Genomic DNA, 24,073 nt, shown 5'->3' on the forward strand with positions numbered 1-24,073 from the left:
CTGGACTAAAGTGAGTGGCAAATGAATGGTGCAGAGGAAGAGCTGGTTGCGGGCCTCCAGGTGAGATCCCATGGACAGCAATACTAAAGGGAAAGGGAGTTCATGATGGCTGGGAGTTTGTTAAGAGGGAGATAGTAAAAGCACAACGTCAGGCAATACCAATGAGACGGAAACATGGAAGGTGCCTAAAGAAGCCAGGGTGGCTATCTAAAGAACTTTTAACTGAATTAAGATTAAAAAAGGATGTGTACAAAAAATGGAAAAGGGGGGAAACCACCAAAGAGGAATTCAAACAAATAGCCAGCACGTGTAGACACAAAGTCAGAAAAGCTAAAGCACAGAATGAACTCAGACTTGCTAGAGAGGTTAAAAGCAACAAAAAAGGCTTTTATGGGTATGTTCGTAGCAAAAGGAAGAACAAAGAAACAGTGGGGTCACTCAGAGGAGAAGATGGTGAAATGCAAACAGGGGACACAGAAAGGGCTGAACTCCTCAATGCCTTCTTTGCCTCAGTCTTCTCCGATAAAGAAAACAATGCCCGACCTGAAGAATTTGGAGCAAATGATTCAGCAAAGGAAACACAGCCCAGAATAACTAAGGAGATAGTACAAGAATATTTGGCTAGTTTAGATGTATTCAAGTCTCCAGGGCCAGATGAACTGCATCCAAGAGTATTAAAAGAACTGGCAGATGTGATCTCAGAACCACTGGCAGTCATCTTTGAGAATTCCTGGAGAACAGGCGAAGTCCCGGCAGACTGGAGGAGGGCAAATGTTGTCCCTATTTTCAAAAAGGGGGAAAGAGAGGACCCAAATAATTACCGCCCAGTCAGTCTGACATCAATAGCAGGGAAGATTCTGGAGCAGATCATTAAGCAAACAGTCTGTGAGCACCTAGAAAGGAATGCTGTGATCACCAATAGTCAGCATGGATTTCTGAAAAATAAGTCATGTCAGACTAACCTGATCTCATTTTTTGACAGAATTACAAGCCTGGTAGATGAAGGGAACGCAGTGGATGTAGCCTACCTTGATTTCAGCAAGGCATTTGACAAGGTGCCCCATGATATTCTTGTAAAGAAGCTGGTAAAATGCGGTCTTGACTATGCTACCACTCAGTGGATTTGTAACTGGCTGACTGACCGAACCCAAAGAGTGCTCATCAATGGTTCCTCTTCATCCTGGAGAAGAGTGACTAGTGGGGTGCCACAGGGTTCTGTCTTGGGCCCGGTCTTATTCAACATCTTTATCAACGACTTGGATGATGGACTCAAGGGCATCCTGATCAAATTTGCAGATGACACTAAACTGGGAGGGGTGGCTAACACCCCAGAGGACAGGATCACACTTCAAAACGACCTTGACAGATTAGAGAACTGGGCAAAAACAAACAAGATGAATTTTAACAGGGAGAAATGTAAAGTATTGCACTTGGGCAAAAAAAATGAGAGGCACAAATACAAGATGGGTGACACCTGGCTTGAGAGCAGTACATGTGAAAAGGATCTAGGAGTCTTGGTTGACCACAAACTTGACATGAGCCAACAGTGTGACGCGGCAGCTAAAAAAGCCAATGCAATTCTGGGCTGCATCAATAGGAGTATAGCATCTAGATCAAGGGAAGTAATAGTGCCACTGTATTCTGCTCTGGTCAGACCACACCTGGAGTACTGTGTCCAGTTCTGGGCACCACAATTCAAGAAGGACACTGACAAACTGGAACGTGTCCAGAGGAGGGCAACCAAAATGGTCAAAGGCCTGGAAACGATGCCTTATGAGGAACGGCTAAGGGAGCTGGGCATGTTTAGCCTGGAGAAGAGGAGGTTAAGGGGTGATATGATAGCCATGTTCAAATATATAAAAGGATGTCACATAGAGGAGGGATAAAGGTTGTTTTCTGCTGCTCCAGAGAAGCGGACACGGAGCAATGGATCCAAACTACAAGAAAGAAGATTCCACCTAAACATTAGGAAGAACTTCCTGACAGTAAGAGCTGTTCAACAGTGGAATTTGCTGCCAAGGAGTGTGGTGGAGTCTCCTACTTTGGAGGTCTTTAAGCAGAGGCTTGACAACCATATGTCAGGAGTGCTCTGATGGTGTTTCCTGCTTGGCAGGGGGTTGGACTCGATGGCCCTTGTGGTCTTTTCCAACTCTATGATTCTATGATTCTATGATTCTATGAGGTGATACTGACCATTGACACTGGCCTTGGGACACACTTTCATCCTTCCCATGCCTTCTGACTAGTGCACCACTGCCATCACTAGCCAGATCAGAAGTGTTTATAAGGAAGGGGTTACTCGGAGATCAAGGATGGGTAGGTGGGAGGGAGTGTAAAGGAATGCAGAGGGCTTAAGTTTCGTTTTTATACTGAATTCAGGCAGTCTCAGAAATAAATCAAGCTATCTCCCATTTCTTGTGAGTTCATTCCTCAACACAGTCCAGATAAAATCCTATAATGCAAAAGACCTCACAATTTACTCTCCCACACACACTTCTGATACAGTGATAGATTATGCAGCTAGAGGATAAACTGCTATCTAGACTCCTTTAACCATTTGATAAGCCTGCCTTTCCTGTCAACTGGGTCTCTTATGTGTAAAACTAAATAGTAGGCATTTTGTTGTTCTATAATCACAGACAAAATAGAGCAGTTAGTTAAACCTGGTGCTATAGATTTATATTCACATCCACTATGAAAGCAAAGGTGGCACATGGATAGAGTTTTAGCTTTGAATTTGGGAAATCAGTAACAAATGATAGTTTAGTTGTTAGCTTTTGCTACACCATTAATTTCTCCTAGCACAAGCTGAAGCATATTTGCTCATATGTAAGTTTGCCAGATGCTGGTGGACGTTCTTGATAAGGATGCGGCTCCATTTGAATGATTGTTTAGGGGCCAGGGAATTGTCTGCTCTGCCGGTTGGTCTGGAGAGAGGGTTGACTCCTCCCTCTGGAAAGGAGGCAAGAGGCTTCAGTGAACCCTGCTTGGTCCTTCCAGTAGGAGGTGTCATCCCCATCAGGAATGTTCTCCAGCAGCATATTCAAACAGAAATTTATGGTAAGACAAATTTCTGTTTTCTACTGAATTCAATGGCAATTATACTCTAGTAAAGGTTACATATAGGGATGGGGTGGCACTGTGGTCTAAACCACTGAGCCTCTTGGGCTTGCCGATCAGAAGGTCGCGGTTCAAATCCCCGCGATGGGGTGAGCTCCTGTTGCTCGGTCCCAGCACCTGCCAACCTAGCAGTTCGAAAGCACTCCAAAAAGTGCAAGTAGATAAATAGGTACCGCTCCAGCGGGAAGGTAAACGGTGTTTCCATGCGTTGCTCTGGTTTCGGTGTTCTGCTGCGCCAGAAGCATCTTAGTCATGCTGGCTACATGACCCAGAAAAACTGTCTCTGGACAAATGCAAGCTCCCTCGGGCTGTAAAGCGAGATGAGCGCTGCAACCCCAGAGTTGTCTGCATCTGGACTTAACTGTCAGGAGTCCTTTACCTTTTTAAAGGTTGCATAGGATTTTAGTGTCAGACTCTGTTTCCTTTGTGTGATGCTGAAAACTCTATGGCACATCGTTAATGTGGGAGATAGAGTTATTATATGCATTAATGAAGCTCCTCATATCTGAACAACAATAATCCAGACTATTACTTCTTAATGTGCGAATCAAGATAAAACCACGCACTACTATGTAGAGATGAGTGAATATCAATTTGTTGCTCATTTTTTCAATCTTTGTTCTCCACATTTTCTCATCAGTTTGGTATTTTTAAATAAGTCCTTCGGAAAATTCACCAGCATTATAATGCAATTTTTTTCTATGTTTTTGTATGCATTTTTGCTTAAAATGCTCATTTTTGCAAAACAGTTTCTTCTAATGTGATGCATTTTGGTGTGTTATTTTCACTAATATATGCATTTGTGTGCATGGTTCACCCTGGTGTGTACATTTTTATAAACATTACTTTGCTGGAAAACTGCACCGCAAAATTCAGAGAACTGTGAATTTCAAAAGGTGACTTATGTTTTGGTTTGCGTATTAGAAATTGCAAATTAGGTACCGTATTTTTCGCCCTATAGGACGCACTTTTTCCCCTCCAAAAATGAAGGGGAAATGTGTGTGTGTCCTATGGGGCGAATGCAGGCTTTCGCTGAAGCCTGGAGAGCGAGAGGGGTCGGTGCGCACCGACCCCTCTCGCTCTCCAGGCTTCAGGAGAGCCCCAGCACCAGTCCCACAAGGTCGGGGGACAGAGGGAGGCGGAACGCCGCCATCCCGCTGTCTCCCGAAGTGGTTTGGAGGCTGACAGCGGGGAGACCCCGCCGCCAGCCCCGCAAGCTCCAGGGACAGTGGGGAGGCGCAGCGCGTCTCCCCGCTGTCCCCGGACCTGATCTGAAGGCGGGCGGCGGGGAGAAGAGCGCTTCTCCCCGCTGCCGGCCTCGCAAGCTCCGGGGACAGCGGGGAGGCACAGCGCGTCTCCCCGCTGTCCCCGGACCTGATCTGAAGGCGGGCGGCGGGGAGAAGAGCGCTTCTCCCCGCTGCCGGCCTCGCAAGCTCCGGGGACAGCGGGGAGGCACAGCGCGTCTCCCCGCTGTCCCCGGACCTGATTTGAAGGCAGGCTGCAGGGAGAAGAGCGCTTCTCCCCACTGCCGGCCCCACAAGCGCCTGGGGGGGGGGAAATAAATTTTTTTCCCTTTATTTCCCCCCAAAAAAACTTGATGCGTCCTATGGGCCGGTGCGTCCTATGGGGCGAAAAATACGGTAGATTCGTTTTTAAATGCAAACTCAATCTTCTTCCCTATCTCTACAGCTAGAGTTATTCTAATATTACTTCATAGCTGAGTCTTAGTCTATGGTAGAGAAAAAATAAGCATAAAACATTAGAACTGATTTTAGAGGAGGGGGGGATTTTGGTACTTCTCACATTAACACAGAGATGAAACAGGATCTCTATCCTTCGAATAATATTGTGCATCTATTTCTTTGCTATTTCTAGAACAAGCTACAACCAGAGAACTCAAATAGAAACCTTTTACCAGTGCCTCAGCAGAGGAAACCACTTCCAAAAGGATGATTTACTTTACAGACTGGCCTCAGTCTTTGAAAAATGTTCTTTGCTGAAGTGCTGACTGCATATTTGGATATTCGCTTAGAAGGCTAAGCAGCAGTCGTAAATAATTGCTTTTAATCATCCCTTCTTGGAGGCAGACTCTTGGTAAAACCTTTCCAACCACACACTTAAAATACTTCCATTTACTTTTATATAACAAAACGTCTCAGGGCACCAAACTGGGCAAAATTTCCACCTCTCTGAGCATGTGACAAAGGGATTTGCCATCCCACAGTGGTTACTTTGTCTGCATTCACTTTGCTTGACAAGTTTGGTAGGCATGTATGCATATATATGAGAGGCCAGGAACCTCAAGCCTGGGTTCAAAAGTGACCCTCTATGCCTTTCCATCTGATCAATGGGACTCTTCCCAGGCTCCACTGCTCACTGGCCCCACTGGGCACCCCAAGTATTTTTGCTAGGTGAATGAATGGAGAATGGGGTGCATGAGAGTGTGTGTTAAAAGTAGCCACTGATCAAAAGTAAAATTTACCTTCGTTCCCTGCACACTTTTACCTCTGTCCTCCTACACTGCTGGCATGTGGCTCTTGAAAGATTGCCCAGAAGGGAATGTGACCCTCAGGCTAAGCATGTTTACCCCAATCTTGTAGATCAGGGGTGTCCAAACTTTTTTCAAAGAGGATTGAAGTTGTTGAGCTTCTTTTAGGATTTTACCCCACGAAATAAACTGCCACATGGGCCGGATTAAACCCCCCACCAGTGGGCTGGATTAGGCCCCTGGGCCGGACTTTGGATATGCCTGCTGTAGATACTCAGAAGGCATGAGGTCCCATTGAGCCATTGTGCAAGCCCTGTCATTGTGCTGCCCATGTGCAGGGAGGAAGGGCTCAAGAGAGAAGCCTGCTGTAGGTTTGCAGATAGAGCTCCACATGTGTGTGTTGAGCAGGCTCTCCTTGTCAGTTCTCCTCCCCACAAGGCATGGTGTGTGTGAGGGGGAGTCATCCATAAATTTCATCCAATCTAATTCATCATAATTGCACCCATGACCTTGTGTCCATGACCAAATGGCACTGATGAAGGAATATCTTCAGAAATGTATTGATTCCAGTCATATGAAGCAATGCTATCAATAGAATTTGCTGGGGTTTGTGGTTAGATATATTGCTCAAGTGTACTCAACCAGTTTTATACTTCTGTTCTTAGCTCATTTTTCTTATTAAGATTTTATTGGGGAATAAGATTTTCTTATTAAGATTTTATGGCTTAGATCATAGGGCAGTGTCGGAAGATACTTCAGGTGGGTGGGACCCATAGCTGTCTGTTTATATAATGATTGTTGCCAAGCCAAAATCCACACAGGTGTTTCTGAAGCAGGATTGAACAGTCAACAGCTGGCAATTAAAACAAAACGACTGAATTATATTGGAACATGTAAATCCCTCTGTCTCCCCTTCTTCCCACCCCATTACACTGGTAGCTGAAGCAATGTTCTTTTTTAAGTGACTGTTAATAATCTTAACGCTTTATCCCAGCTAATCAGTCAATATGACAATTTCAGTTTTTTTGCAAGCCAAATGCAACCTTCTGCCCTGTGCAGTACATTCACTAGCTCGCCTCTAACATATATGTTCTTAGCTATTAGGTAACTCAAGTCATGTACTGCAAGAATAGTATTTATGTGCAGAATGGAAGGAATCTCTAACTGATCATAAAAATGTAGTCACTATTTGTATAGATGGAGGCTTCATTTATGTTATTATTAGTGGCTTTCCTGCTGGTACATATACAATTGCAATATATTTATGGAACTGTCAGCTCCTATCTATCCTCTATCTATCATCTATCTATCAATCATTTAACTCAATTTAGCAGATACCCTATAGCAACTGCTCTTGGTTGCATGCAGAAATAATTGCAGCTCAAAATCACAATTCCTCATATATCAAAAAATCAATACAGCAGCACTTAGAAAACAATTAGAGAAAGATCACATTATTGCAAGCTTGAATTAATACAAATCCTGGAAATATTTGAGAATACAGTATTGGAACCTGCTCTTTGGCATGGACTGAACTTCATTGCCATTTTGCCTAACCCATTTTACAGTTTTATGAGTTAGAACAAAAATGAAATTTCCAGCCTAGCGGCAGCAATTCAAACTCAATTAACTCAGTGGGTGTGAAGGAATTCAGGTAGAAAGACTTCTCTCAGATTTTCAGGTCACACAATTTCCCTCCTGTATATACTACCCTTTTGGCAACGAATATAATTATTATAAAACATACAGCCTCCTAGAGATGTTTAAATAAAACAGGTATTTTCTGTAGTTTTCAGGTAGTATTGAATTTAAAACCAGTTTTTAAAAGATGCAGTGCCTTATGGATGCTCATTACTTATACTAAACACCATATTAAAAACATGCAAAAAGATTCCTATTTTCCCAGGCTTTTGACTAATTAAACAATCTATGGCTTTTTAAACTGAGTTACTGTTTTAGTTTATTATTATGTTGTGTATGTTTGTGTTTTTATATTGTAAACTACCCTGTGATCTTCAGATGAAGGACAGTACAGAAATTTAATAAATAATAACTCAAAAGATAATTCAGGCTGTAATTCTATACCCAATGAACTCAGTTCCTGAGAAAATCTGTATAGGAACCCACTGTTAAAAGATTTTTTAAAAAATTATATACTTGTATGACTTACTAGAATAAAAGCTTATTGGCATCCTGTTTATGATCTCTTTCCCAAGAATTAAATGTTTGAAAGAAAATCACGCATTTAGGTCAGGCTGTGTTATTTGATATGGGTAACAACCCATATTTTATTTGACAACTAGATTATAGCATCTGGATAATGTCTGATGAAGAAATAAGCTGCTTTCCAAGTGATGAGAGGAAAGAATGATTCTGAAGTTTGTGTATATAGCGTGTATTACTTTCTTTAGTTTCTGTGGATTGTATTTAGTACTTTACCCTTAAAAGTAAGTGATTGCATGCAATTGAAGTGGTTTAGGATTTAGTGCTCCTTCAGTTTTATGCAGCTATAATAGTAGCACTTCCTGCACTTCCAGGACTCCAGCCACTACAAATATAAAGTCTTTGAATTCTTCATCTGGTAGGGCCTCATCACTGGTTGCCTGTGGGTTGTTGATTCCCTTCACTTGTAGAGATCTATTGTCTTTCTTGGGCCAATTTTCATCTCTGACCCTTGGGCCCCAATTGGTTTTCTCTCCAGCTCACATGTTCTACACTCAGATTCAGTTGATGTCTCAGCTCTCCCTTTTGAGTGCTAATCACACAGAAACACACGTGCATCACTCAGATTCTGATCTTTTCTTGCAGGAATCAAGGAAAATGTGTTGAAGGTTTTTTGGAAATATTTGACATGCTGCTGGCCACATCTTCCCGCTTTCGAATGATGAACGTCCAAGGGGAAGAATTTGTGTGCCTTAAATCCATTGTCCTACTCAATTCTGGTAAGTGAGATATGCTTGTTAAGGGGTCAGCTCTAATTTCAAATTCCATGTTGCTACTTTTTCCTGTTCTTGTTGCCATACAGTTATAAGTAAAAAGTAAAAATGAAACAGTGTGTGTGTGTTTAAATTGTGGGGCATCATAGTTCTCCTAATTGTAGGGAGTCATAGTATTAATCTAACCATGTGTTATAATCTCAGTACTGCTTGCCAATCCATGCCTGCTCTTTAAACTGGACATGCTAATTACATTTACACAGTTAGCATCTATATTTGGCTGACAGACACCAGCACCACAATACCTGATATATACCCTGGGAAAGGGCAAAATGAATAGGAAAATTAGGTGGATGGGAAGGTAAAAGGAGAGTGGGTTGGTTGGAAGGGAGAGAGAGAAGAAAAGAGTGATGGGTATGTGCATGTGCTGTATGAGAGAGAGGAAAATATGGGCATAGGGAAGGTGTCTTCCATTTGCCACATACCTTCCACTGTGTTTAATTGAATAGGTTGGGCAAGGGAGGTAAAGTTTGTTCCTTCTTCATTCAGTCATATTTGTGTAATGTGTGGCATGTAAGGGGGGGGGACGTATGTGCCCATGTGTATGTATGCGTGTGTGAGGTGTGTGTCTGTGTATGTACAGGTTTGTGCCCAGTGGAGTTGGTGAGGGTGCATCCCTCTCCCACCAACACTACAAATTTTAATGGATCCACATTTGTGCTAAAGTTGTTCAGGCAGTAACAAGGAGCTTAATGCTAGTATGCAGCACAATAATTGAATTTCAGAGCTGCAAGCAAACCCTACCCACATCTTCCACTCATGGACATGTGCTTGCTCCTTTTTTGGGGGGGGGGGGTTACATATGCAATTGGAAGCTTGTTCCAACGTTAAGCAGCATGTACAGTAAGATAAAGTTTGTTAACATCGATAAAATTTCATAAACTTTTTGATATCCAAACTTCCCTCCAGATATTCCCCTGTAGATGTGGTAATAATCCATTTTTTCTGTTGCATCTTCTTATAAGATACTATTCGGGCAGCTGCCCAGGTTCAATAGATATTTGAAAGGCTCTGGACAGTGTGAGATTGCTAATCCACCCTTCCACAGGGAAGCCAAAGAAATAAGCAAGTAGTGCAGAAAAGTATTTCCTAGGGTTCACGAAAGCTTGAGGCAAGGCCCCAATGACATGCATCAGATACATGCATACCTTGAACTGTTGCATGACCTACAGGTAAAATCACTGCTTTGGGCATTGCACCAGAACATGGGACACAAGGCTGCTTTGCAAAGCTCCTGTGATTTCAATAGTGTTGGCTTTACTTGTCTTTGATACAAAGACTTGAATGGACAAGTGAATGTGAAGTTTCATATCCCCTACATCTGCCAGCATTCCCCAAATGTTTTGTCAGAGGGTTTGGGGGGAGCTCCAGAAAAATGTGAGATGATGAAGGTGGAATAGCTTCAAATCAGGGAAGAGACCAGATCCTCTATAGATGCTTTTGAGGGTGTGAGTGCAAATGGCTTGGTGGGGGGGAGGAGGTGAAGCTAAACTTACTTCTGTTTCCTTATCTTTGAATGCAAGCCAGTATTTCTGTAAATGTAGTTTTGGTATTTGCCATTTGTTCCACAATATCGCATTCCTGACTCGTGTTCAATTTGTTGCCCATTTTGATTACCAGCTCCTCCTCAGTTCGGACAGATAACAGGCCACACATCCCTCATATTATTTGAGGCTTTGATTCTAGTTTCTTATGATGCTGTAGCTTGTTACATATTTTTTCTTGAATCTCATGTTATTCCTATTAGCTATTCTCTGAGGGTTGAATTGCAGGACAAGCTGCTGTAGTCAAAGCAACAGACAGCACAAATTATTGTGGCATCAGCATTCTGAACAGAATATGCAGGAGCTTTGTTTTGATGTAAAAAAAGCCACAATTAATATACACAAGGTATTATAGCAATTCTAGTTGTAGCTGAGGACAACAGAGCAATGCTGTTGGGCAACAGAGCAAAAACCAGTTTGGGTTTTCTGATGATTGCTGTTTGCTCCAATCGAGTGCGTTTTTGCAGGGAAAACTCCAGGGCAAAAAAGGATGCTTGGGCTCATGGGCGTAGGTCAGGGGTCAACTGCCCCCCTAAGTAAATAAAAAGCAATAAAAATATAAATCTGAGGTTCTTCCCCCCTAACAAAAGCCTACCCACCCCCCCCAAAAAATCTTGGCTACGCCCATGCTTGGACACAGAGCTTCAAAGTGTGGACAATGCCTGGAGAGAGTAGATGAAAGGTAAGTGTATAAGCCCCATCACTTGGAAGGAGAGGAGATGGATGTCATTTGGTGGGTCACAAGTTATGCTTGCTTTATTTTTTTATGAGCATTCAGCTGCATGCAGGCGGAATTAACATTGGCCTAAAGTGAAAGTAGTGTTTTCACCCTCCCCTTCTGTTCGTGTTTGCAGTTGCAAAATATAGGACATTGACACCAATTTGTGAAATTTTATCCAGATATTTGGACAGCAGCGTGTCTCTTGCTGCAAGGACAGAATCAGTATTTCATCAGCTTAGTAACAAAATGGAATCTGCCCCTAGATTCGCTGTGGAAGAAATGAAATTAACCCTTCAACTTACAAAACAAAGTTGTATTTTTGGGAAACAAACAAGCAAGCAAAAAAGTATTACAACCATGCACTCTATGGAGTGCAGTAGTGTAGCACTGTATTCTGGGGCCCCAATCCAAAGAAAATTAGTCACACTTTCTTGAATGCCCTGGAAACATTGACTGTTACACTTCAACCCTTGGCTCTTACAATGAGTACATATTTTTACTCAGAAGTTTTCTCACTGAATATAATGAACTTAAAATCCAGTTCATTAAACTTAGTATTTTACAATAGCGCATGAATGTAAAACTGCAGTCTCAGATTTGTTGCAGCTAACCTGTCCTGTGGATTTTCATGTGATTTTAGCATAATGAACTTCCTAAGGATTTGAGAGTTTGACACCAAACTTTGAGACCCATAACCAGTTTTCCTGAGTTTAACTGAAGATCATGGGTTATATATATAGTCTATTTAATTGGATGGGGAAACAAGTATAAACTCAGCACTTAGGCATTGTCAGTTTGCCTACAAAACTACTCATATATTGTGAAATAGTGCAAATGACTTTAATAGGAAACTTCTGGAATTAATGTGTTGTGGCTTGCAGTCCAAGCAGCCCAGCTGCAAAGTTTGAAGCAGACTGCCAGAATGCTGATGATATGATAAAGGGATGAGGAGCATGTGGCAATGTGACTGTCTGTCTTATATCTAGCAATCAAAGTTTACATTCACTTTTCTTTCCCCTTTTTTGGTGTGTATGGTGAGGATGAAAGGCTTGTTTCCATAATTACCATCTTAGAGGGAAGGTTAAGACCAAAGGTTAGCTCCAGTCTTCCTTCTGAGATAAGTTTTAATATGAGACCCTCTTTCATAGGAGCTGGGGAGTGTGGAGGCCGGATCTTTACACAGAATACTGAATTCATGTGTGAAGACTTTGTGTCACCTTTATTGAATATTATTGAATATTTGAATCTTCCCTAAAGGTTATGATTTCTAATGGAAGTTCCACACCTATTTTTCTTTTTGATTGACCAGCTATTCATGCTTCAGTCAGAGAAAATCAGATAGAGATAATCAGTTGATGCCTCAGTTGGAGCCAAAGTGGAACAGTACTGTAAATTTACATTGCTTCTATGCCATTTTGTGGATTTAATTTCAGTCTGCTGTGGTGTTGAGCTTCAATTATTTGTTAAAAGTGCTTAATATGTTCTCTTTATTCATAGAACACAACTTGAGTCTGTTGTGGTTTGTTCTCGGTCCTGTGTCTGTTTAGTTCATTACTTTGCCTTGCCTTATCTGTGCTTTAACAAAATACAATAAATTTAATCTTTTAAAAGGAAAAAAGGACTAAAAATCCCAGGTAAGAGTGTTTACCACCTACATTTGTAGTGTGGATATATATGTTGTCATTGAACAAAGTTCACATATTAGAATCCTGCTGCCACTTCACTTTTTTCTCTCTCTTGCCTTCTTCCATAGGTATCTACACATTTCTTTCCAGCAGCTTAAAATCACTGGAGGAAAAAGACCATATCCATCGCGTTCTTGATAAAATCACAGACACCTTGATACATCTGATGGCCAAATCAGGCCTCTCTCTGCAGCAGCAGCATAGGCGACTGGCTCAGCTCCTCCTCATCCTTTCCCACATTAGGCACATGAGGTGAGTTGCACTAGTGAATGCTAACTTGTAAACAAAGCAGACATCATAATATAATATGCTACAGGGAGTGTCAAAAATGTTCTTTTCCCTTCACCATAAGGAGATATACCGACAAGTACTTCTGCAGACAAGGTTGTCCGCTCTGAAATTATTTAATTAACCTCCATCACCTCTAAACTTGAGAGGTCTGGAGGGTGGCAACACGAGAACGGGCCTTTTCTGCAGTGACTCCCCATCTGTGGAATGCTCTCCCCAGGGAAGTTCACCTGGCGCCTTCATGATACACCTTTAGGCACCAGGCAAAAACATTCCTTTTTAACCAGGCCTTAGGATGTCAATCAAATCAACCCAATGTCCTTTTAAAATGGGGTGTGTGTGTGTAAGGGAGTTATTGGGTTGTTGTTGCTTTTTTGTAGTTTTATATTTTGATTTTATTCTGTGAACCACCCTGAGACCTGCAGTTATAGGGTGGTATATAAATTCAATAAATAAATGTCGCATTTGTGAAAAGCAGTTACAATAGACTCTTTCATGTGGTTCATAGTCTAATAGAACCACCTTCACCATTGGGGTCTGGTAAGGACCCCAAGATCTCCTGCAACAATTTTGCAGATAAAATCAATCAAATTTGGAAAGAGGTAGAGTCCACCGTGGTAGCAGGGCCGGAGCGGGGGAGTGCCAGTGCCCTGTCTAGATGAGTTGTATGGGATCAGTTTCAACCTGCTACCTCCAAGGATGTGGACAGGCTGCTTGGAGAAGTAAAACCGACCACCTGTCTCCTTGATCCTTGCCCATTCTGGCTCATAAAAATGAGCCAGACAGGGCTGGGCAATGGGCTCTGTGGTGAATGCTTCCCTCTGTAAGGGAGTCTTCCTGGACCCCCTTAAAGAAGTGGTTATTAAACCGCTTCTTAAAACACCATTTTTCAACCTGGTCACCTCGGCCAATTATCATCCAGTCTCAAATATTCCAATCCAGGGTAAGATGATTGAGTGGGTGGTCACTGAACAACTTCAAGCATCTCTAGAGGATGTGGAACATTTGGACCCCTTCCAATCAGAGTTCAGGCCTGAAACCACCTTGGTCATGCCGGTCAATAATCTCCAGCAGGCTGGGGACAGAGGGGAAAACTGTTCCCTAGTTTTGCTGGATCTCTCAGCAGCTTTTGATACCATCATAGTATCCATCTGGACCATCTAGGAGGTTTGGGAGCTGGAGGCATTGTTATGTAGTGGTTCTGCTCCCTCCTAGTCTGTGTACAGAAAATGGTGTTGGGGGGTGAGTGTTTGGACCTGTGGGTGCTCACTTGTGGGGTGCCTCAAGGTTCCATCCTCTTCCCCATCCTTTTTAACTTCTATATGAAGCCGCTGGGAGAGATCATCAGGGGGATTTGGCTGAGTGTCCACCAGTATGTGGACAATACCCAGCTCTACCTCTCATTTAAATTGAAACCAGTGAAGGTGGTGAATGTCCTTTGTGAGTTTCTTGGAGACGGTTGGAGGATAGGTGACGGTTAACTGATTGATGTTGAATACTGTTTGTGGGGGACTCCCTGGTCCTGAATGGGGTAACTGTGCCCCTAAAAGACCAGGTACACAGCCCCAGGGTCATTTTGGACTCACAGCTGCCCATGGAGGTACAGGTCAACTCTGTGTCCAGGGCAGCTGTCTACCAGCTCCATGTGGTACACAGGCTGAGACCCTAACTGCCTGTACACTGTCTTCCCAGAGTGATACATGCTATTGTTATCTCCCACGTGGACTATTGCAATGTGCTCTATGTGGGGCTACCTTTGAAAGTGACTTGGAACTACCATTAACCCAGAATGCAGCTGCTAGACTGGTGACTGGGAACAGCTGCCAGGGCCATATAACACAAGTCCTAAAAGATCTACATTGATTTATGCTCAGAAACGTACTGGGAGCCAAAGTGTTGGTGTTGACTTTTAAATCCCTAAATGGCTTTGGTCCTGTATACCTGAAGGAGTGTCTTCATTCCCATCATTCAGCTTGGACACTGAGGTCAAGCTCTGAGGGCCTTCTGGAGGTTCCCTCATTGCAAGAAGTTAGCATATAGGGAACCAGGCAGAGGGCCTTCTCAGTAGTGGCACCCGCCTATGGAACTCCATCCCATTAGAAGTCAAAGAGATAAATTATTATATAACTTTTAAGGCAGCGCTGCATCAGGAAGCTTTTAATGTGTGATGTTTTGTTGCAGTTTTGTATATTTTGTTGGAAGCTGCCCAGAGTGGCTGGGGCAACCCAGTCAGATGGGAGGGGTACAAGTACCGTATTTTTTGCTCTATAAGACTCACTTTTTCCCTCCTAAAAAGTAAGGCGAAATGTGTGTTTGTGTTATGGAGCGAATGCAGGCTGCGCAGCTATCCCAGAAGCCAGAAGAGCAAGAGGGATTGCTGCTTTCACTGTGCAGCGATCCCACTTGCTGTTCTGGCTTCTGAGATTCAGAATATATTTTTTCTTGTTTTCCTTCTCCAAAAACTAGTTGCGTCTTGTGGTCTGGTGTGTCTTATAGAGCGAAAAATACGGTAAATAACAATAATAACAACAATTCATTAAAACAATGGAAAGTCAGATAACCTAATGTTTCTACACACATGACAAGCACATACTGGTATGCCTTTTAGGTTTAGGTTTTTTTAAGGAAGAAGTAAATTGTGACTCTTATTAGTAAAAGATATACAGTAAATTTCCAGGACAGGAATGAGAAGAGAGAACCTCTAATGGTGCACTAAAGTATAATTTATTCAGGCCACTGTGTTTAGATCGCTCTCTTCATCAGAGGCAGTATAAAACAATCTTTGTTATTTCCAGCGTCAATTGTACTCCAAGGAGGCCAGTTAAAATTATTGGACATTATTAACTTAGGTCCCATATCAATGGGTCTACTCTGAGTAGCCCTTGGCTACAGACCTCTGTATTTTGGACATGTTCTGTTACAAAGCGATTCATGTCATTAAGATAAAGCGCATTGGACTGAATGCATTAAATTTTAGTACACCTCAGACATTCTCTTTTCTCATTCCTGTCTTCCATCCTTTTTTCCACTTTCCCTGACAGGTCACAATACATGGCTGGAAGGCTGTGTTTGGGGCCTTATGGTGAAGGGCTGGTAAGGAATCTTATAAAGAAATAAAATAAATAATAAGTTATGTGTGGGGTATATAAGCAATTGTACATCTCTAGTGAAACATGATACTGTAGTGGTGTTTTAAAATGAGGGCAGGGAAGGAAAGGGGCCTATGAGGGAAGAGTCAGGATCTGTGGACAGGCCCAGAGCCACTAGCACCACCAAATTCTTATCATAATATGGAGTGCTTTTAAAGAGTAGTTCAGAATTCATAAACATTTAAGGAATATGTCAAGTTGCACTATTGTTCCTTCTTTCTTAGAGGGTGTAACCTAACTGGTAGCAGCTCTCCAGAGTTTCAGACGTCACAGTCAAAAGTTCTACTGGAAAACACAGAGGGATTGAACCAAGGCCCCTATGCACATAAAGCAGGGTAGCCAATGTGGTTCCCTCTCTTGAGACTACAGCTCCCATCATGCCAGATCCTTGGTTACGCTGGCTGGGACTGATGGTTGTAGTCCAACAATAACTGGAGGCCACCATATTGGCTATCCCTGGGGTAAAGCATGCACTTTTTCACTGAACTCAAGTCCTTTTTCAATGTTACTGAGTTTTCACCACTGTGCAACATGACAGCAGTAGAACAATCTTAGAATGTCACTCACAATAGCATTACTATGAGGACAAATGTATTGCCTATCTCTCTAGGGAATTGCAACATTTCTGAGACAAAGATCTGCAGCATCTGGATATGCCCTAAAAATGTTGCAGAGTCTCGTGAAGAGACTTAAGACATGTTGGTCTCGGAAGCAAAAAGAAAAAGAAATGAATTCAACCCCTGAATAGTATCATCACCACCACCACCACCATCGTGTCAATAGGTGGCACTTCTCAGGGTATTCCAAAGTTGGATTCCCCTACTTTGTCCTATGGTAGATCCATGCCTGGAAGTATGATTTCTCTGCATGATAACATCTTGTTTTATTTCTATGTGAATCTGCAGCAATAAAGGAATGGAGCACCTCTACAACATGAAGTGCAAGAATGTGGTCCCTCTTTATGATTTGCTGCTGGAAATGCTAGATGCCCACCGTTTGCATGCCCCTGCAGCAAAAAAACCACCGCCACGTGAAGATGAGGCCATGAACCAGTTAGCAACCACATCCACTGCAATGCATTCCTTACCACCTTGCCGTGTGAACAAAAAGGAAGATGCAAAGGAGCCAGAAACCAAATGAGAGCCTACATTTCAAATAGCCTACAGCTTTCTGATAATCCCATTAAAAAAACTACCTACTTCAGGCTTAGCTGAACTGGTACCATGTGTAAGCACTCCAATACTCAACAATCACCAGTGATTCCCAAAGCATTGCTTGATGATATTGTTAGTGGAATGTATAATTTTGGACATAATATGGGGAGTCAGAAACAATTATCTCTGTTTAATATAAACATAACACAATCATGAGGATTCCTGAGGTCTTTTTGCTGGTATCAGACTGAAAATTTGGGTGACCTTTCTCTTTTAAATCAACTGAGCAAAGATCCCAGCTGAGTTTGAGTAGGTGATGTTTACATTTGATGTTCATTGGCTCTTTGATAAATGTAAGAACCCTATTCCCCCCCAGCACACCCACGTACACACAAAATGATGGCGAACTACTCAGATTTTGTTAGACTCCAGTCTCATTCATATTTCAAGAAAAACCAACAGGATTTAGAATATCACCATTCAGGCTTTTTTATTGTTATTTCAGGGACGTAATCTATACACAGCTAAACAAAAACTTTAGACCACGTGAACAGATGACTTCAGCAACAAATCCTTCAATTAACTTGTTATGAGTGACAAAGAAGTGCTAGGTTGCAGTGGCACCCATAATGGGCTTGGTACAGCATTACAGAGCTTATGTTGGTAGAGATGGAACAGGTAGCTTTATGCAGAGCTATTTTTCTAGAAAAAGAAGTGCCGGAACTCACCATGAATACCTCCCTCATTCTTTTAGAATGGCAATGGCGCCCACCTGAAAGGTGCCAGAACCCTTCTGAGATGTGCCAGAACCAAGTTCCAGTGAGTTCCAGCTGGGAAAAGAAGCCCTGGTTTTATGATCACATAAAGAATTCTTAGATGGGTAGCTACAGGCAGAATCCAGCACATGGGCCTACTAATTTCTGCAATGTGTTTGGAATGAAAGGATTGTACAAAAGTACTGTGCAGAAGTATATCCTTCCCACAGTTGTCTGGGAGTCAACCCTGCATTAACAATTATAGCAGAAGTTTTTTATATATTGCCTTTGACCAGAAAGGCAATTAATGCATTTTATAAATAAGCAGAAGAATCAAAATGGTTCAGTTTAGACACTACCTGATACATTATAGTATGAGATGGCAAAATCTGACTGATCATGTGGGAAGTTTTGTTGGTGCTGCCAGGAAGATACCACACTAGAATGGGAGCTTCCCTTTGTATGTTGCCATTTTGTACTGCAACTGAACAGCTTGCTGCGGCATACTTAGGGGTAGCAGCACTCTCACTTGTATGAATGGCATTGAATTTGGTCTCAAAGAAGAAGCTTGTATCCTTACAATTGCTGGGAAACAGAACAATTGTATCTATTGCATACTATCAATACTGCACAAGAGGACAATAATGTGGGGTCTTTGGGTTCTACATAGGTACAGAAGTGAGTCTTCATGTTTGTGACTGGATGCTCCCCAGTGTACAAAATAGCTCTGTGTTGAGTAACTACTGGCAAAGAGGTGATGTGAGTAAAGACAATTTGTGTTGCACTGCAGCCAAGGTCACTTTCTGCCATTGGCCCAGGCACATACTGGCCCCAACTAATGATGATGAGCACACACACCTGGGGGCAGAATGGAACCAAATCTGCAGGTGATCATCATGAGCTGCTTTTGTGGTATATATTGTTGCGCTCCTGCCTCTACCCAAAATCTATAAAAAGCAGTACAAGCACTAATGTTGTGAATAGTTTTCATCTCGTCTTAATTTTGCAAAATGCGCTCACCAATGCCTAGATATTGAGCTTTATTTCTGGTGGCCTTGCTTTTTATTAACGTAATGAAGTATTTGTCTTTCTGCATTCAAAATGTACAACAAAACAACAAAAATGGTTCTGCTTTGAAACTTCCCCAAAGCTGTTGGGGACTACAAAGTGCCTTGTCAGAAATTGACACATTTTCAAGTGATAACTGCTTTCTTGTGTATTGCATAGCATGAAGTATAAGCAAGAAGTCAAAATGTGTGTAGGACAACATTTAAAATAATCAGCAAAGTTTATCCATTTGTATCCCAGTGCTTATAACACCCGATACATATAATTTGTACCCTTTTTTCTAGGGGGTATTTTTAGCTATTTCCCCAATCCTCTGTTTCTTTGTGGGCGCAGAGCTTTATGTGTGTACAGAACTCCTGTGCTTGCAAGGACTTACCCATTAACATCAGTGAAAATGGCACAAAGGACACCCAGGGGCTTTCCCTCCATTATAGTGAATAGGGAACAATTGTCAGGCACAAGAGCTCTGTGGTTGCATTGGATAACAGAGATGTTGAACTCTGGATGGAAGGTAATGTGTACAACACAAATTAACCATCATTGATCTAAATACACAGCTGCTTTCTTGGTTCTCCTACTTAATAGCCACTTGTGTAAATTACTTAAGTAGATCTGAACTAATTTTTGTAATTTATAGACATCAGTTTTGATAAAGACTATGGAAATAATTGCTTTGGCTTCAGAAAGAAGCAAACAAAAATAAGACAAGCTACAAAGAAGCTGTGGGTGAGGGAGGGGAAATGTCAGTTTGCAACCAGAATTTGTGGTTTTAAATCTCTAGTTTTAATGCCAACATACCTGTGGCAGGTTTAGCTTGGGAGTCCAAGGGGGGAATGTGTTACTTTCTATTAAATCTGTTTAACTTTGCAGGGGTGGGGTGGTTAGTTGTTACTATTGTTAGATTGTTGAAAGCATTGTTTTATCATTATTATTGAAAGCACCTTAAATGATGTAATGTGTGTGTTTGTATGCATATTATATACACACATGCAGAGCTCACCTAACAGACAACTGAATGTAACTGTTGTATTAACCCAGTCAACCAACTAAAATACAAAAATCACCATATGCTGTTTTTATACTTTTCAGCTATCCTCTCATATGCAATCATTTGTGCCTAAGGCTTAGCGATTGTTAGAAACACTATTTCATATCAATTTTTATATTTACATTAGCCAAGACAGCACTAATTTAGCCTTGTACCTGAACACGATGAGGAACTATCCTTTAATGAAGGAAGGACATTCAAGGCAGCTAATTACGTTTCTTACCAAAATACTACTAATGATGGATATGAAAGATACCAAATATGGCAAGGATTGGTTCTTCTTTTTAAACCGAACGGTTGATACTGCACTTAAATTTAAAGACCAAAACATAAAACGCCCTGGAGATATAGAAAATGTAATCTTGCTACATGCCAAATCATTGTAATATGTTGGATTAACTTGCCTTATCTAATGTCAATTAACAGGCTCACTGGAAATACACAGGAGTGGAAAAGCCTTGAGTGGTGATATTTGTCTCTTTTCATTATTTCTTTTTTTGGTAAGGGCAGCTTTTATAGCCAAGTATGAAAGCCATTCTTGTATTTAATGGTATTGTGGACTCTTGCTCAGGCAAACCTCCTCCTGCAGATAATCAGCCTCACCCAGTCATCGTTTTCTGTGTGGCAGGGTTATGCTTTTCTGTATGCTCATGCCATCTGAAATGCCCCTACTACACACAGAAAACAATGAGAGACTTATTGTTCTGTCTCCTGCATGGAAAAAAATTAAATCTGTAAGAGATAGTGCTGCGCAACAGTAATTGTCTTTTTAGAAAATCCTTCCAGTAGCAACTTAGAGACCAACTAAGTTTGTTATTGGTATGAGCTTTCGTGTGCATGCATACAGTGGTGCCTCGCAAGACGAAATTAATTCGTTCCGCAAGTTTTTTCTTCTTGCGAGTTTTTCGTCTTGCGAAGCACGGTTTCCCATAGGAATGCATTGAAAATCAATTAATGCGTTCCTAGGGAAACCGCTTGCCTAAGTTGAGAGTTGCCTGTATTAGTTACATTCCTGGTTATTGCTGGGGCAAGCCAACTGAGGGAGAGCAAGAATTACAGTGGAAACTCCTGGATGTTTGTGTATGTTGACTTTTGCCACTGCACAATTAAGGAATTTTCATCTTAATGTGGTCTCAAAACACTTGGGGCAAAAATTGCCCTTTTTTGTGTAATCTCTCACATTACTTACTATCCTGTTAATCTCATGATAATATTCTGTGACAGAAAACAATGCAAGTGGCCGAATTTTTCCTTGATGGTTTTCCATTAGCCTATTGCCATTTAAAAAGTTGTCCTTCTGTACATAATTATCAACCTAAACTTGCCCATTGGAAAATTAGCTATGCCCTGATCCGGCTTTCATCGTGTCTTACAACTAAGTCCTAAGTGGGGAAGCACATTCCCATCCACCTCAAAAAAACACATCTAGTTAGTTTTAAGGAGCCTAGATAAGCATCTTCATTAGCATTTGCTGTACACATGGAATCCTGCTTACACAGCTTTTGTTTGCTGGATTGTGGTGCTAGTACTTGCCATACAATTTGGTATGGACTTGAGCCTTCATTTTACAGACATGTTCTCAGTGCTACTGCTTTTAAAATGCAAAGCTAAAAGCCAACTTTTAAGTACACAAACTTTTGAAGATGCAAATGCTCTGCAGGGTAAGTCAAATTAATTGTTTGCTCTACATTACACATACAATTTCTGAAAGCTTTTTTTCTAATGTCTCTTACTGTGGCTTTGTGAAGTGAGTCTTCAGAACTGAAGTGACTGCTGAGTCAAGACTTGATCTTAATGCAGTGTTTTAAGCTATCTGTCCTAGTACATAAAACATTGTTGGAGTGGAATTGTGACATAAATCTTGGGGTACCAAAAATTTTCTTTTACATGAAAAGCCTTCTCTTTATAGATGCATTCTCTAGTTTTAATTCAAATATGGATGTGTTACTGTCTGGAATATTGTTCTGTATGTGATCATTGCCTTTTGACGGGCACTTCAACTTTGCACTGTTCTAAAGAGATTTTTGTAAAGAATCTACTTTTTTTGCATTCAAATGTGCCTAAACTTATATGCTGCCATGCTGCAAGCCTGTATTTTAGTAGGAATGTTGTCCTGCTGTGCACCTTTTTCTAAAAAAATAAACAAAAACAAAAAACAAGCAGTGTACTCAATCTTGAAGTGCCCATCTAAGAATGGCAGAAGGATGCTAGTCAGAGAATAAACTCAACAAGCCACTTTATGCCACCTTATTGTATATATTTTTAAAATGAAGCTTTTTGTGCACTACAATATCCTTTCATTGTAAAGCTTTCCCTTTATTATGAGGCTCATGGGCCATAATGTATTTGTTGAATTATTCTGCTCTTTTGCTGATGCATGTAATGGTATAATTGATGTCCCTGTTTTGTTAGAATATTGCTTTGTTAAATGAAAGAAAAGTTTAAAAAGGGTAAACTTCCTTTTTTGCACTTTCAAAAAATGTTACAAGCAGCTTCAGAAAAAAAATCAGCAGGATATCTGATCTGTCAAGATTTTCTCAGCTTTGATGTCAAAATAAAACAATGAACCACAGCACATTCTAGTTTGTGTATTACTAAAATATATTACCTTGGGTACAGTTCTCAATAATGACTGGTTACATTTCCCTCTCATTTAGCTTTAGTAAAACAAAAACAAAAACACAATTCTTTGGTTTTGAAAATAAGTGAAGGTTAAAACTTATGTACAATACAAAAGTAAACGCACAAACAACAAAAACTGAAAATTTTACATTAGTTTTAACCTTCACATGAGGATCTGAAAAACAGATTCATCCATTTAAAAACAAATCATGCAACCTTGGGCTTGTACCCCCACCCTGCAAAATGATTTGATTCTACATAATAAAAATCCTCCTTCCACTTTTATGCTAAACTCCCAGAATACAACTGTTAAATAGATGAAATGGTACTGTGGAAGAATAATCAATTTCAAGTTTAAGGGACCTTGAAAAGAATTTTTTTTTACAAGAACCCTGATGTCCATTAACCAGAGCTTACTTCAAAATACTAATCCCCGTGTATGTGTAGCAGCTGTATTCTGTGAACTAAAAATGGGGGAAACCTGCATATGCAGGTACATATACAGTATACTGCAGATCAAAGATCTAATACAAAATACTATCTAGTCAGCAGAGCTTCCCAAATAAATGGTGAATGGCATCCAATAAATACTCCTATTTTACAGATAAGAAATGAGTACAAGGCCAGGCATGGCAAATGATTTTTTTTTTTTGCAAGTTTACTTATTATCATTAAGCTATTGCGTGCCATAAACCTTTGCAAATTTACTTGCAAATCTCTCACATAGCAATCAGTAGATCTTTATATTGTTCTCCACTCCCATTTTAAAGAAATCCTTGTGTGATAGTGAATTGGGACCCACTTGAACAATATTAGGTGTCTCATAAGGGCTAGATCATACAAGCACTTGATTAACCAACATTTGATGAAATGCCGTTGAATGTATGAACTGACACTGTTGAACAACATTTGGTGTATTAAAAAACTTAAAAAGGAAAAGCCCTAAATGGGCAGAGGGACCTCGAACACCAGTGAGCATGCTTGGTGGCTACAGGAAGTGGGATGGAGAGTGGGGGTGTTTGAAAACACTCTGAAAAGCTTGAGCAGGGAATGAAATTGTGTAACCTGTATCAGGACATAGCTGGGTGGCTGGGACCCTAAACAAGAGCACTCCACAATGCAGCATATTGTTGTAGAAAGCACATCAAAGTGCAAGTAGATAAACAGGTATCGCTCCGGAAGGAAGGTAAATGGCGTTTCTGTGCGCGGCTCTGGTTTGCCAGAAGCAGCTTAGTCCTGCTGGCCACATGACCTGGAAGCTGTACGCCGGCTCCCTCGGCCAATAAAGTGAGATGAGTGCTGCAACCCCAGAGTCGTCCGTGACTGGACCTAATGGTCAGGGGTCCCTTTTACCTTTACACTTGATGAACCTGCAAGGACCCAAGGTAAATTATTCCCAAGTCAATGAATGGGTATGGGGTGAAGACTGGTTCAT

At 41.3% G+C, this 24,073-nt stretch overlaps 1 protein-coding gene and 1 long non-coding RNA gene across 11 annotated transcripts in view; one reads left to right on the forward strand and one right to left on the reverse strand.

The window, feature by feature from the left end:
- Nucleotides 1-20,473, forward strand: part of ESR1 (estrogen receptor 1) — a 210,635-nt gene extending 190,162 nt beyond the window's left edge. For 8 of the 9 annotated variants that reach the window (XM_081187199.1, XM_081187200.1, XM_081187204.1 and 5 more), the window contains 3 exons: nt 8,417-8,550; nt 12,623-12,806; nt 16,897-20,473. In XM_081187199.1, coding sequence (XP_081043325.1) covers nt 8,417-8,550; nt 12,623-12,806; nt 16,897-17,131 — 553 coding nt within the window. In that variant the 3' untranslated portion in view covers nt 17,132-20,473. Of the gene's footprint in view, nt 1-8,416; nt 8,551-12,622; nt 12,807-15,883; nt 15,936-16,896 lie in introns of all 9 variants that reach the window. The other variant, XM_081187202.1, reaches the window with a different exon arrangement.
- Nucleotides 1-24,073, reverse strand: part of LOC308583367 — a 106,475-nt gene that overhangs the window by 66,529 nt on the left and 15,873 nt on the right. The gene's annotated exons all lie outside the window — the stretch shown is intronic.

This window comes from Podarcis bocagei, assembly GCF_964188305.1.
Source record: "Podarcis bocagei genome assembly, chromosome: 3".
NCBI lineage: Eukaryota > Metazoa > Chordata > Lepidosauria > Squamata > Lacertidae > Podarcis > Podarcis bocagei.